This window comes from Mytilus galloprovincialis, chromosome 8 (assembly GCF_965363235.1).
Source record: "Mytilus galloprovincialis chromosome 8, xbMytGall1.hap1.1, whole genome shotgun sequence".
In the NCBI taxonomy this organism is placed as follows: domain Eukaryota; kingdom Metazoa; phylum Mollusca; class Bivalvia; order Mytilida; family Mytilidae; genus Mytilus; species Mytilus galloprovincialis.
Window position 1 is genome coordinate 13,705,555 of NC_134845.1, and position 16,707 is coordinate 13,722,261.

At 32.5% G+C, this 16,707-nt stretch overlaps 2 protein-coding genes across 4 annotated transcripts in view; one reads left to right on the forward strand and one right to left on the reverse strand.

Moving 5' to 3' along the window:
• The window catches only part of LOC143085129 (transmembrane protein 144-like), a 28,323-nt gene extending 22,965 nt beyond the window's left edge, over positions 1-5,358 (reverse strand). For 2 of the 3 annotated variants that reach the window (XM_076261315.1, XM_076261313.1), the window contains exon 1: positions 5,277-5,358. The gene's annotated coding sequence lies outside the window, so the exon portion shown is untranslated. Of the gene's footprint in view, positions 1-5,261 lie in introns of all 3 variants that reach the window. The other variant, XM_076261314.1, reaches the window with a different exon arrangement.
• Positions 5,359-7,725: 2,367 nt separating this feature from the next.
• LOC143085130 (uncharacterized) lies at positions 7,726-9,624 on the forward strand. Its single transcript, XM_076261316.1, has 3 exons — positions 7,726-8,028; positions 8,359-8,443; positions 9,143-9,624. The coding sequence occupies exons 1-3, from the start codon at positions 7,777-7,779 to the stop codon at positions 9,574-9,576; spliced, it is 771 nt and encodes a 256-aa protein (XP_076117431.1). The 5' UTR covers positions 7,726-7,776; the 3' UTR covers positions 9,577-9,624.
• Positions 9,625-16,707: the final 7,083 nt, after the last annotated feature.

Here is a 16,707-nt window from a genome sequence, read left to right on the forward strand (position 1 = left end):
ATCATTTATAATAAAAAGAATTCAGACGGCCACTATAAAGTGTTTTTCTCACAGAAAAAAAAGAGTTCTGTTTTATATCTATAATATCTATAATACTAAAATAAGGAGGTCCAATTTGTCAGCCGTCATGGGGTAAAAACAAAATATAAAAAAAAAACTTTATAAAGAGCTACTATAGGATTATTGTTTCTTTATCATAAAGAGCTAATATAGGATTATTGTATTTTTATCTTATAGTTCCCTTCTCCGCCATTTTGAATTCTGTCTGCACCTACTATTTTTTCGGCACACTTGGAACTCGTTCAGAACACAGTTCTGTCTCGTTTTATTGAACTTCTGGTTGATTCCGTGCATTCAGATCGTCTAGAACTCGCCAACCGAGCGCACCCTAGGGTGCGCTCAGTTGGTGAGTTCCAGATGTTCAGAATGCACGGAATCAACCGGAAGTTCAATAAAACAAGACAGAACGGTGCTCTGAACAAGTTCCAAGTGTTGACAGAATTCAAAATATATATATGCACTGTCCCACAATTACTACAAAACTAAAAAGAAGTCTATATACACTAAGAGCGGGATGGTTTCTAGAGTGATTGAAACACAGTAGAAACCATCCCGCTCTTAGTGTATATAGACTTCTTTTTAGTTTTGTAGTAATTGTGGGACAGTGCATATATATATGTAGTGCTGAGTATTCAACACTACAGTTCTCCAAACAGTGGAGGAAAGATACACAACAACAACAACAACAACAACAATGGCAGAGAAGGGAACAAAATGGGGAACTGAAAGATAAAGATACAGTAATCTTTAGCTTTCAGAAAAATGTTCAGTGAAATAAAGACTGCAAATTAATAATCTGTTCAATCAAGGATCTGTATAGTATGACTATACAAATCATTTGTTCTGACAATGTATTTCAGCGTACTTGATCATATAAGCATTACTTTTTAGGGAAATATGCAATAAAACTATCTTTTTCTGTAAGAATAACACTTCGTAGTGGCTGTGTGATGTCTTTTTCTTATAATGATAATCGTGACAACTTTGAAGTCAGTCTTTTTTATTTGGACACTAAAAATGTAATGTTTTGTTCAGAAAGGCCTAAAGATTCAGCCTATAGAAAAGTGAAGCCATTATGTCTTGCCACTCGAATATTAAAATTATTTATTATCAGATTATCATTTCTTAATTTTTATACGCCCGTCAAAATTTTGACGGGACGTTTTATGGTATACAAATGTCCGGTGTCCGTCCGTCCGTCTGTCCGGTGTAAACATGTCGCACTGTAACTTGAGAACAACTTATCCAGATTTCATGAAAATTTATATAGTTGTTTCTTATGATGGTCAAATGATCTGTATACTTTTTGGTGAAAATAAGATTTAAGCTTTTTGAGTTAGGGCACTTTGTAACTAAAACAGGGGTGTTTTTTTTCACATGTAGCACGGTATCTCAAAAAGATTCTTGATTATTGCTTAAAACTTTACACACTTCTTTGTTATATTAATCTGAAGATCTGTATACTTTTTGGTGATGACTCAAAATTTTATTTTTGAGTTATTGAGTATTTTGTAAAAAGGGGGATGGTTTTTTTTACATGTCGTGCCGTATCTCAAAAACAATTTATAATTATTGCTTGAAATTTTACACACTTCTTTGTTATATTAATCTAAAGATCTGTATACTTTTTGGTTTGATTCAAAATTTTATTTTAGTGATATTTAGTTTTTTGTAAAAAGAAACTGGGTGGGTGGGGGTTTTTCACATGTCCCGCCGTGTCTCAAAAACAATTTAAATGATTATTGCTTTAAATTTTCTCAGAAACTATTTATGATTATTGCATAAAACTTCCACACAAGACGTCGGGCGTATCATGCGCTCATGGCGCAGCTGTTTATTTTTATATTGTTATACATGTTATACATGGTTATAAATTAAGTAAAATAAAATAAAAGATTAAACGCAATCTACAATGCCAACTTGTTCACTTCATTTTTTTTCATACTAGCAGGCCCAGTTTATTATGATACAAGCTTTCGATATGCAGAGTTTGTTCCTTAAGGCCAAGTTTACCTCAGTTAGATACAGATATATGCATCCGGTTCCAATTTATTAGATTGACGTCTGGATTCAGAACAGATGGGACCTGTTCAGAACACACCAACCGAGCGCACCCTATAATTTTCATTTATAATGAAGAGCTAGCAGAACCAGCAAATTTGCCTGTGCGTAATGTGAGTAATCTTTAAGGTTTCAAAATCTTTTAATTACATTAATTTGTTGTTGATCTAAACACTTTTGACATCAGAAATTATTTTTTATTAAAAATTAGTTAAACTGCAGATACATCACTTTCAATTCATCATACTTTGCATTGGCAAAAGCCAATTTTGTCCAGTATAGAAACAGTCTACGATTGACAAAGGGAAGTAACTTGTTTAAAAGTGTGTAAAAACAGAATCTAATCAGTAATTGGCAAATATACTAATGAATTATTATAAATTTCATTAATCATGCATGTGTTATTGTAAACAACATGAATTCTTCAGTGACAGAATTGCAAAAGAAGAGATCGTGATCTTAGCTAGTGAGGCTACATGCAAATACTATTGTATAAATGTCTACTTCGTCTTTCTATCATCGATCAGTTTTAGCACTCCATCAAAATATTGATGTCTATACATGTAATTGACCAAATGATTAACAGGTGCAGTTTTGAAGCATGTCTCACTTATTTACCCAGCATAAGGGTCTAAATTGCTGTCGATTAAATTGTATATAATACTAATATTTCATCCAGACCATTCTACATAAAATTTAGAGGGGCCCTGGTTGTCTGGTGACATCCCATTAGTCCGACAACCATTATTCCGACAGCCCACTATTCCGACAGCCCACTATTCTGACAGCCCATTATTCCGACAGCCCATTACTCCGACAGCCCACTATTCCGACAGCCCACTATTCCGACAGCCCATTATTCCGACAGCTCATTATTCAGACAGCTCATAATTTCAAAATGCATCTGTCTTATGTGTATGGGCAAATTTTCTTTAAAAAGAGCAACTCCGCTCTCTATACTATTTGTGGTTGTCCATTTTGATTCCAAATATTCTTTTCATGTAGGATATTTGTCTGAGTATATTATATAACTATACAAATCCTTGAATTATCTAATTGTAATCAAAAACTTAGTAAATTATGCATTTTGGTTAAATATACATATTGGTATCATCTATTAAAAAATTCAAACAATTAACACTGACAAAGGCAAACTTGTCACTTATTTCATTTAAAGATTGTTTTCAAAAAGCAAAATATTTAGATATCATTGATTTTAAACAAGGCAGTTCATATGTAACGTTACTTAAGAATCGTGCTCACCCATTACATCAGGAATTAAAATTGCCAGATTCTCAAAAACTAGTGCAGCTGATAAAGTTGAGGATAATCGACATTTTTCAATCGCATGTTTACTTTATAATATTTGAGGGATGAACTCTTTCTGCATATTTCTAGCACTTATTAGAACTTTAAAAAGTTAAATAAACATGATGAATCTTCGAAATTTGTTTTGATGTTGACACAATAAAAACTTTATTATTATGGGAAAAAATCTTATTATATATTGTTAGCTCTTTTGAATTATGAAGCACAGGTCTTAATACTGACTGTTATTATATATTTAGATATCAATGTGTTAGTTTTTTTTTTTCTATTTTGTTTTGGCTCCGATTCTGACTGAGGCTTATTTATGCTGCTATAAAGATAATTATATCATACTTGTATTGTAATGTCATGAATGTCTTAATGTTGACCCAATCATTATACCGCCGCTTCTAAAAAAGTGTGTGTGTGTGTGTGTGTGGTGATGGTGGTGGTGGGGGGGGGGGGGGGCGGGGGTACTGTCCGCCAATCCGTTAGTAAGTCCGTAAACTCGTTCGTCCGTCCGTCCGTTCCATGAATATTTTTGTTGCATCTTTCTCATGAACTAGTTATTTCTTAAAATATGTTATAACATAAACGTAATAATACCCCGGGGGGTTACTTACTATATATAGTGGTATAGGTGTGCCGCAAAACAGGGTCACTTTTTTCATGCCCTGCTGGTTAGAACAGGGTTTCTTTTTTAAGTCCCGTTGGTTAGAACAGGGTTGCTTTTTATGCCCTGCTGGTGAGAACATTTTTTTTTAACAAAAAGTATTTGTCTAGAAGAACAGTATCTCTTATTCAACGGTTGAAGATACAGTCTAGAACTCTGGTCTAGAACTGCATCTTATTTTATACGGTCTAGTTAGTACAGGGTATACATTTTCTGGGCATGTATAGAACAGGGTTTGTTTTTCACTGTTTTCTGGTTAGAGCAGGGTATGATTTGGCAAACTTGTGCTATCTGCACAGTTATACCCGAAAGGATAGTCAGTAACCCCTCCCCCTGGGTATAATACAGACAGACACATTTTATTTTACCCTGATAAGTGTCAGACTTATGGGTTATCGGATTATTAGGCTGGCGGAGCAATGGGTTGTCGGACTATTGGGTTGTCCGACTAGTGGGTTGTCCGACCAATGGGCTGTCGGATTAATGGGCTGTCGGAATAATGGTGTGTAACCGGTTGTCCAAATAATTATGACCTCTTTAAAGGCTATTACATTTTCTTTGACACCTTACATTAACAGGAAAGCGTCAAAGCAAAAAATTAATAGCCTTCCAAGACCTCATGAATAGTTATTTAGACTACATGTAAGAGGCCCACTGACTGACTGCATACACCTTATCGCTATTTGTCCGCCATTGCTGGATATCACGCAGGTTCCCGTAAAATTTTGACTCATAAAACAAAACATTTGACCCCACAATGGGAAAGTGATTGTTGTATGCGTCAAAAGTTCAAGCAGCTGGGTCAACCGTGATTAGCGATAAGGTGTATTAAAGGGGGTGTCTGCTCCAGTTATTCTTCATTGATTCCCTATATCATCATGATCATGTATATAATCAACTATATTTTTCAAACAAGGGGATCTGAACCCTCAGGCCTCTCCCTTGGATCCGACTATAATAGCCGATTATTATCATATATATATATATAAATATATATACAGTAAAAATAAAAAAATAAAAAACGTCCGACTCTGATCGGACTTCGTCCTTTTTCATTCAGAGACTGGTCAGGTGTTAACCAGATCGGTTTTTCTCTTTATAAGTGCAGTTGGGCAAAAGAAGACCAGACTAGTTGGCTAATGATAGTTAGAATACTGACCTAAAAAAAACTTACAGATCTAAATTACTTTAAAGTTGTCCCATTATATTTTTTTGTTGACAAATTGTCAAATGATAAGAAATCGATAAATGAAAACAAACTCGGAATAGGTCAGTACTATATTCCGGAATAATAGTGTATTTAAAAACAGGAGTTTCTGAGCAAGGATTACATCTAAAGCGGTTTTCAAGATAATAGACAAAATATTCTTCTACATTGATATAGCCCATGCTATACAGTAAGCTATAATAGGCCCCAAAATGACAAATTGATAATTAAGTCTTAAAGATGCATGATATTTTTATAAGTTGTTATAGTGGCTTTGAACTAGCTGTCAGTTTTCTCAGATCTGTACAGGTCTAGTGTCTTTTTGTTGTTGGGATGCACAAGTACAAGTCCACGTGCATTTTTTTTCATCCATCTGATGAGTTAAGCCTTTTTCAGTTGATTTTAATAGTTCGTCACAGTCAACAAGAAAAGATTATCAAGTTGTACTGTTATACCGAGTCAGAGTCAGTCTGTCCAAGGTTAGGGAGGGATTAGATCCTGCTAACATGTTTAACCCCGTCACATTCTCTATGTAAGTGCCTGTCCCAAGTCAGGAGCCTATATTTCAGAGGTTGTTGTTTGAGTTTATATGTTAAAAAATTGTTTTTCGCGGTTCATTTTTACATAAATTAGCCGCTGTTAGTTTCAAAAGTTCTTCTTTGAATTGTTTTACATTATCATTCGGGGTCTTTTACAGCTGACTATGCGGTATGGGCTCATTGTTGAAGGCCTTCTTTTTTTATATATTAAATGTAAAACAATTCAAACGAGAAAGCTTACGGTCTAATTTATGTTTTCTGTTTTATGGCTTTTTTGGTCATGTTGAGTTTGGCAAGGGAACCATTGGAGACTTTTTTTTTACATAAACTATATATACCCCAATAATGATTGCGGTCAATATGGTTTAAATATGACCCAGTAGTTTAAATGGATAAGTTATTTGTTTAAGTTAACGGATGACGGGTCGGATGACGGACGCCAAAATGATAGAAACTTGCTTATTTGCCCCTGGGTCAAGTAAGATAATAAACTTGTGCTCAAATTTGTCTGGATAAAGAATATTTTAAAGTCATTAATTTTTTTACTGAAGTTTACAGTCGCATAGGTTTATGATTTAAAAAGAAACCGTTGAGCATGCATTTCCGAACATCAGTTTTGAACAAACCTATCTATGCCGGGTCATTTTCGAATCCGCCCATATTCTTGTACGGATGAGCTGTGAGAACTGAAATACGGCTTCATTATCATTTGATTTTTTGTTTGTCCTTTTTTTCTTAGGCAGCGTGCTCAAAGTTCTAAAATAACCCCAAACTGCATGTCCCAACTCCAAAAATTCCAAATATCATGTCAAAATAAGACACCTTTACAAACTCTAAAATATAACAATTTTCTTTTTTAAGTTGGAAAATACAGAGTAGATTGATGTTATAGTCATTTTTTGGACAATAACATCTTTTTAATGCTATGTAAATGAACAGTAAATACATTTGTTTATATTGTACATTTATATCTCACCATTCACAACAGTATTGACTGAACGTTTTATTTTTTTTGTCTGCATATTTATATTGTAAAATACCATCTACTCGACACATGCAATATGAAGTCCTTTTGAACTCGTTCGCTGCGCTTACCCGACAAAAAGCTTCGTATTGTTACTTGTAGCTGATGTTTTAAAAATTATAATATCAATATGCAGACAACCTGATAATCGGTATATACATGTATGACACATTTTTAGTCAATTATATTTCTTCTTCCTCTGTCTTTATTTTCTGTGTTTAGTTTGTAGCCCGTTGTGTCTTTCCCTATCTTGTTAGGTGCCTTTCATCGATGATCTTATTGTGACTACGTAGGTTTTTAAATTCACACACAAACAAGGTCGGTTAGCAGATATATTATTTGTAATATTTTTTTATTATTATTTTGATACTGAAAAGTCCCGGATAGTATATAGCACATTGATAGGAAACTAAAAATATTGATGGTAACGTTAATAAATTGACACAAATAGAAAGGACATATTTACGCAAATGGGTAATCAAGTGTTATAATTTTGGGTACGTTTTAAATCCAATCCAAAATCACCACATTTTTTTTATCAAGCTATTTTAAATTAAAGAAAAAAAAAATAAGTAACTGTTCTGAAATTTAAAATCAGCAGTTTTATCCGAATGTACACATGGTACAGACATTGTGTAATTTGCATAAATGTGTAATTTAATGCAATCATTGTTCCCTTAATTTCTAGTCATTTTTTTAACAATATTGCTTCATTTACTTTGATACTTGCACAAGCTTTTATTAATAGATATATCCTTGACCATGTTTACATAGATAATTCAGACTAGGTTACTACTAAATCAGTTTTCTTTTCGCATTATACTATAATTAGTAATTTTCAAAGACATGGTTCATGCCTTATCTGTATGCCACTTCTGGATGTGTTCAGTAATCGTAAACAAAAATGGCCGCATACATTAATTCTCATATTTTCTGGTTCGGAATATTTTCATTTCTTACTCTAAACTGCTGTAAAGCAACTGAGAGCAAACGACTTTTGATAGACGACCCAAGCTATGTCCAATCACAACTTCATCAGATAAATATTGATATTCAGGACCTAAAGACAAAGCTGGCAGAGAAAGATATTAATCTGATACAGATGCAAAACGTCATGCATGGGCTTGCTGATAGACTTAACCAAAAAGACAACCAGGTACAGATATAATTAAAAGTACAGTTTCAACTGTGGTTTCTTATAAAACCTTTGAAAATGTTTTGTGAGTCAAATCTGAGTCGTTTTTCCAAATGCAAACTATTTCACTAAACGAGAAATAATATTCTCTTTAAAACAACAAGCTAAAATGTTCCTCAAATATACTTTTATCTCCGACCTGCAATCTCATAGACTAACTGAATATATGAAAATTTGTTTTGCTATTTAGTTAAAGTATGGTTAATTTCTTCTATGCAGGTATATGAATATCCCAATGAGCTAATAAAAGTATACCTTCGTATGCATTTTGCAATAAACTCATTGTTACAGGTAACAGCACTACAAACTTCCTTAGACGAAAAGACGACACAGATCCAAAACCTCACTGGGTTGGTCCAAAGTTTACAAAACCAAGGTACGATACATGAAATAAAATAGGATGCTAAGTTGGTTATTTGTTTAGAAATGTATCAAATAACATACTTGGTTTACAATGAAATTTGGTACTGAATTATCTTTATATTCTTTATTCATATCAATTTAAATAAAAAGAAGATATTTTACATATGTAAAAAGGAGATGTGGGATATATCTCAATGAGATAAAAAAAAAAAAAAAAAAAAACCAACAACAACAGAAAAGAACAACGGCAATGAAACAAAAAGATATACTCGGGTCCATTTGTGGCCTTCAACAATTAGCATAATTTTTAAATTATATTCCAAACTCTAAAGTTTGATATCAAGAACAGTTCCTAGATTTGTTTTGGCTTTATAAATATGAGATGATAAATGTGTATTAGCATTTGTTTTATTGAATGTCTGCTCTTCCCAAATAAATCTAGTAAATAAAAGTGTTCACAAATTAATTATATCACTGTCCCTTATATAAGTTTATCGAAACTTTATGCTATTTTCATTCTAATGCATCAGCGTCATTGCAAACATGCAGTGGTTATATAACTAAACGGTATCTGTAGTAAAGCAAATGTTGTAAGATACCTCCTTTATCTTAATATTTATCGATATACAATGATTCTTTTAGGCGGCTCTTATTATTTTCAGTTATATGTCATTTCTTCGTTAATTTTGATTTAGTTTTCTTTTATATAAAGCTGCAGACCTGGAAACAAAGAACACACCGATAGCATTCTACGCACATCTACAGTCAAACCTGGCACTTTCTGGTATGAAAATACACCAAACAATAATATATAACACAGTTGACCTAAACATTGGGAACGCATATAATAACGCCAATGGGTTGTTCACTGCGCCTCTTCCGGGAACTTATGTCTTTGGTATTGCAACTGGTACACTTGATAGGTCTCATGCCAGTGTAGAATTAGTATTGAATGGTGTAGTTAAAGATGTCTCCTGGGCAGATTCAATGGACCATGACGACCGTGCGTTTGCCACAACTTCCACACCACTGACCATCAAAGCTGGAGATGTTGTTATGGCAAGGATAGGCAATGCTATTGGTGGAAACTCGCTCGAAAGTGATCCGTATATTCGGTGCAGTTTTTCAGGCTTTAGATTGTATTAATTTCAACTTTTACAATAGTTTACCAAAGAAATATTTGTCATGAAGATACACTTTTTGTGTTTTTTGCTTCATGAATGTTATCTCTTTTTTTCATAGTTTACTTATATCGATTAAGAAATTGTAAGAAATCAACTCCTTCATGCAAAATTAACCTTAAATGATGAGAGGCAAAAGATACCAAAGTGACATTCAAACTCATAATACGAAAATAAAATGACAACGCCATACCAAAAACTGAAAAAGACACAAAGACAAACAACAGTATAGAAGACACAATAAAGAAAGCTGAAGACTGAGAAACGCGAACCCCACCAAAAACCGGAGGTGATCTCAAGCGGTCTAGAAGGGTAGTCAGATCCTGATCCACATGTGGCCCGTCGTGTTGCTATTCTTTTAAGGTCCGCTATAGTTATATATAGCTCATATTATTTCTACTTATTTATAATACGTCGATACATTTCAAATGAAATGATGTTTGATGAAGTTAATTAATACAAGAAACGCCTCGAACCGAGCCTCGAACACACGCAATTTACAAGTGTTAATATTATCATTATAAATATAGAATAATACATGGCAAAATCCGTATCGCATGCTGTATCACCACGAGAAACCAATATCAGTCCCGAGGGCCGAAGGTCCCGAGGGCTGATATTGGTCGAGTGGTGATACAGCATGCGATACGGATTTTGCCATGTATTATTCTGTTTATCATATATTTTCATAGAATCAGATTTATGGGATATCCATTTTTTTGTTTTAAATCGTCTGAAATTATAAGTTAGCAAAGACCCAGTGGTGGACCTCAGCTGTTGTCTGCTCTATGGTCGAGTTGTTGTCTCTTTGACACATTCCCCATTACCATTCTCAATTTTATTATGATTTTCCTGTATTTTTCCAGCTTACTTGGTTTTTTTTATAGACATCCTTATTTGCTTAATATCCGCATCGTAATGCCCCCTATAATCTTATTACATTCTCAATATATGTTGAAGACCATGTATCAAAATGCATCCACTGAAAATACTGTCCTATTATTTCAACTAAAATTAACATTTATCAAATAAATATAAGATGTAGAAATGTTAAAAGTTTCATTGTTTATTTGGCGATGATCTCATTCATGATCATTTTAATTTGCTGAAGAGTTGAACAGCAAGACAAATATTTCTTGAAAAAATTGCTATCTACATGTATTCTAACCAAAATTTAAACCGTAAAAATTTACATTTGTGTTTAATCCATCAGGTAATGAAAACAAACTTCACCAAAATTATGACCAAATAAAAAATAAAACTTCATATATTTCTATATCTTATTGTGTCTTTTTTATATGTAAAAATCGTTCGTAAAGTTACTGGGTAATAATTTTTGGAAATGATAGGACATTTTTTTTTCGGAACTCATTTTTTTCCTATGCCAGGAAATACAGCAACTGAACATCATATGTCAAACGTTGACGTCATTCGAATTGTGACGTCATGCCAGGTATGCGATACGGGTTTTGCCATGCGATACGGAGTATGCGATACGGGTTTAGCCATGCGATACGGGGTATGCGATACAGGGTAGGTGATACAGGCTGGAAAAAAGAACCTTTATTAGATATACAAAATTGCTGTATTTTGTACTAAACATATGATAAATAGAGAATAATACATGGCAAAATCCGTATCATATGCCGTATCATCCCGAGATAACAATATCAGCCCGAGGGCCTTTAGGCCCAAGGGATGATATTGGTCGAGGGTGATACGGCATGTGATACGGATTTCGCCATGTATTATTCTGTTTATCATATATTTTAATAGAATCAGATTCATGGGATATCTTTTTTTTTAAATCGTCTCAATATAAGTTTGAGACAATGTCTTAAAATGCACCAACAAACGACACTGTCCTATTATTTCAACAAAAATTAATATTTAAAAAATAAATATTGTACGATGTGTAGAAATGTTTAAAGTTTTCTAGTTTATTTGGCGATGCTATTATTCATGATCTGGTTCATTTTAACTTCTGACGAGGTGAACACCAAGAAAAATATTTATTGAAAAGTTTGCTATCTTTAAAATTTCTAATCAAATTAAATTCGTAAAAATTTCCATTTGTGTTTAACTCATTAGGTAATGAAAACACACTTCACAAAAAATAAGACCAAATAAACAATAAAACTTCAGATAATTTCATTTTATTTTGTTTTTTATTATATAGATAAAAATCGCTCGTAAAGTTACTGGGTACTAATTTTTTGGAAAATATCGATTTTATTTTAAAATTTTTGTTAGTTTGAACTTTTTTTCCCCTTTCATGCCAGCAAATACATCAACTGGACGTCATAGGTCAAAATTTGACGTCATTCAAATTATGACGTCACGCCAGGTATGCGATACGGGTTTTGCCATGCGATACGGGGTATGCGATACGGGTTTAGCCATGCGATACGGGGTATGCGATACAGGGTATGTGGTACAGACTGGAAAAAAGACCCTTTATTAGATATACAAAATTGCTGTATTTTGTACTAAGTATATGATAAAGGATAATAATGACATTAGATTTCTTAAAAGTGAGATATTTTTGTTAATTTGTTAAATAAGCTATCATGTTTTAATGTGTGAAGTATAAAAAGTAAAACCTTATGCCTGAGATCACCCATAGTTATTTGGTGACTCAGAGGTTCATATTGCTCAGTTTTTCTATGTTGTTTTTTGTGTACTATTGTTTGTCTGTTGGACTTTTTAAGCCATGTTGTTGTCAGTTTATTTTCTAATTATGAGTTTGAATATCCCACCGATCAGCTGTATACTATCTGAACTTAAATAGCGAGCTGTTTTATTGGTTTGAAATGGGTTTCCGTAGAAAACAATTTGCAACTTTTAGTAGGCACTTTGAGTATGCCTTTCGGGTGAATGAGTTTTATTCATATATTACCAATCCACTTCAGCGTTAAATATTAATGACATTACACGACAACATATAAGTTTCTGTAATTTACCATTATATTTCGAGATAGTACACACAACTTCATTAAACTGTAATGTAACACAATTCAAACAGGAAATCTCCAATGCTGAATTTTATACAAAGCAATAAACGGAAAACAGATTGGATGTACAACATACTCCAAACACCGAATTCCAGACAACTGACTTGAGACAGGCACATACATGTACATAATGTAGTGGGGATAAACATGTTTGCTGGTGCCAGACTTTCCCTCTAACCCGGGACATAAATTTTACAACAAAACAATACATTTTGTATTTTGAGTTATATTCTACTAATGTACCATAAAAACGAAGACAAAAAGACGAACAAGACCAAAAACAAAAATTCTCAAACCAGAGGCAAAGGCAATACGAGTCCCAAAAACGGGCCGATATGGAAAATGCCATGTATTAATCTCTTTATCATATACTTCCGACAATTGTTTTATGTATGGAAAATTAACAAATAAAATAAATAAAACAGTCAAAATCTATAAAAAAGTTAAATTATGAATCCAACAAATACACAATAATTGCCCAACAATAACATCACTACCTCTATATTTATGTATGTTACTATTTCCTATATAGGCATTTTGAAACATTGAAAAATTGAAAGAGTTTTATGATCATTATTATTCCATGTTTGTTGTACTATAAAATGATTCATAATTGTCAATGGCATTTTTTAGCAAGTACTAAACTATCCCTTCAAAAGTTCCCGTAAATTTTGACGTCGTCATAAAAAATATCTGACGTCACAATGGAAAAGTAAACAACCGATACCGGAAATACCGGAAGTTACTTGCACGAGAGGCACTATTATGGGTTTTGTGCACGAGCAAACTCCGAAACAGTGGTGACGTTGCTTCGCTAAACTATCATCGTGGTTAAAGTGAACGTAGCGTATTAAAGATTACCTGGCAGGTGGAAGTTAGGTCCGCTGCTGTATGCCCTGAGGTAATCGGTGCCCTGAGGTAATCGTGGTAATGCGTCATTGATTAAATACGCACGAAAATATAGTTCTTATTTAGATAGATCTTAATACCAAATTTAAATGTGACAAAATACCAAAGATGTCAACAAACTTCCCAAATGATTTTATTATTTGTATTCACCGATCATTCATTTCGTATGTACGTGTAGGTTGGGGATGGCTGGTAAAATTATAAACTTTTTTTTTTATAAAAGTTCAATTAATGATCTAAAGTATTCATTCATGACAGGGTTACCTGAGGTAACCCAAACAATAACAGCAAATAAAACCTATTTAACTCAAGTTAATTCAGATCACCTTTACATATACATCACATAAACAATATAACTTCAATGAATTCCTACATTATAAATGACGAAGTTTGTTTTATTACACCATAAATGCTTATACTAGCAAAGTATCTACTAAATATTCTGTCATGAGAGGGTTACCTCAGGTAACCCATGAAATAGCAACAAGTATTATCCATTCATATCAAGTTCACTTAAGTCGCCTTTTAAATATATCACACAAACAATACACATCTATGAAGTCCTACATTTGAAATAAAGAAATTGTCCGATTACAACATAAATGTTTACACTAGCAAACGATCTAAAAAGCATTCTTCATAACATGGGTACCTGAGGTAGCCCCCGACATGATTACAAATATAACCCACTTAACTGAAGTTAACTGAGGTCACCTTTACATGTGCATCACTTGAACAATACAACTTTCATGAAGTCCTACATTTGAAATAAAGACGTTTGTTTATTACAATTTATGTAAACCCTAGCAAAGTATTTATGAAGAATTCATTCATTACAGGGTTACCTCAGGTAACCCAATAATAACAACAAATACAACCAATTTAACTCAAGTAAACTCAGGTATCACCTTTAAATATATATGCATCACATAAACAATACAAATCTATGAAGTCCTACATTTTTAAATTAAGAAATTGTGTAATTAAAATATACATGTATACACTTACAAAGTATATACTAAGAATTCTTTCATAGCAGGGTTACCTGAGGTAACAAATACAAAAACAACAAATAAAACTTAATTAACTCAAGTTAATTCAGATCACCTTTACATATACATCACATAAACAATATAACTTCAATGAATTCCTATATTAAAAATGAAGAAGTTGGTTTATTACACCATAAATGCATATACTAGCAAAGTATCTACTAAGTATTCTGTCATGACAAGGTTACCTCAGGTAACCCATAAAATAGCAACAAGTATTATCCATTCATATCAAGTTAACTTAAGTCGCCTTTCTGATATATCACATAAACAATACACATCTATGAAGTCCTAAATTTAAATCAAAGAAATTGTTCGATTACAACATAAATGTTTACACTAGCAAACTATCTAAAAAGCATTCTTCATGTCATGGGTACCTGAGGTAACCCCCGACATAATTACAAATATAACCCACTTAACTGAAGTTAACTGAGGTCACCTTTACATGTACATCACATAAACAATACAACTTTCATGAAGTTCTACATTTGAAATAAAGAAGTTTGTTTATTACAATTAATGTAAACACTAGCAAAGTATCTACGAAGAATTCATTCATTACAGGGTTACCTGAGACAGGGTTGCCTCAGGTAACCTAATAATAACAACAACAAATACAACCCATTTAATTCAAGTTTACTCAGGTAACATATATCTATACATCGCATAAACAATACAATCTATGAAGTCCTACATTTTAAATTAAGAAATTGTGTAACATCAATGCATATACCAGCAAAGTATCTACGAAGTATTCTTTCATAACAGGGTTAAGGTAACCCCAAAAGTAACAGTAAATATAATCAATTCAAATAAAGTTAACTTAAGTCGCCTTTCCTAAATATCATATAAACAACACACATCTATAAAGTTCAAATTTATAAAAAAAGTAAATGGTTTATTACAACTTAAATGTATATTCTGGAAAACTATCTAAAAAGTATTCTTACATGACAGAATAACCTCAGGTAACCATAACAATAACAACAAAGATAACCTTTTTATTTCAAGTTAACTCATGTCACCTTTAAATATATATAAATCAAATAAACAATACAAATCTATGAAGTCCTCCATTTTTAAATTAAGAAATTGGGTAATTAAAATACAAATGTATACACTAGCAAAGTATCTACTAATATTTTTTTCATAACAGGGTTACCTGAGGTAACCCAAACAATAACAGCAATTACAACCTATTTAACTCAAGTTAATTCAGATCACCTTTACATATACATCACATAAACAATATAACTGCAACGAATTCCTACATTGAAAATGAAAAAGTTGGTTTATTTCAGCATAAATACATATACTAGCAAAGCATCTACTAAGTATTCTGTCATGACAGGGTTACATCAGGTAACCCATAAAATAGCTACAAGTATAATCCATTTAAATCAAGTTAAGACAGATTGCATTTTCTAAATATCACATAAACAATTTACATCTGTGAAGTCCTACATGTAAAATAAAGAAATTGTTTGATTACAACATAAATGTTTACACTAGCAAACTATCTAATAAGCATTCTTTCATAACAGGGGTACCTGAGATAACCACAAATATAATTACAAATATAACCCACTTAACTGAAGTTAATTGAGATCACCTTTACATGTATATCCAATAAACAATATAACTTCAATGAAGTCCTACATTCAAAATGAATAAGTTGGTTTATTACAATTAATGTAAAGACTAGCAAAGTATCTACGAAGTTTCATTCATGACAGGGTTACCTCAGGTAACCCCAATTATAACACCAAATACAACCCATTTAACTCAAGTGAACTCAGGTAACATTTACATATAATCGCATAAACAATACAAATCTATGAAGTCCTACATTTTAAATTAAGAAATTGTGTAATTACAGCAGAAATGCATATACCAGCAAAGTATCTACGAAGTATTCTTTCATAACAGGATTACTTCAGGTAACCCCAAAAATAACAACAAATATTTTTTTTTTTTTTTTTTTTTTTTTTTATCTTTTATAATTTTAATAGTATATATATTTTACAAAGCACTAATTTAAAGCACTATAATAACAACAAATATAATCGATTCAAATCAAATTAACATAAGGTTGCAGTCTTGTTATTGACTGCTCCA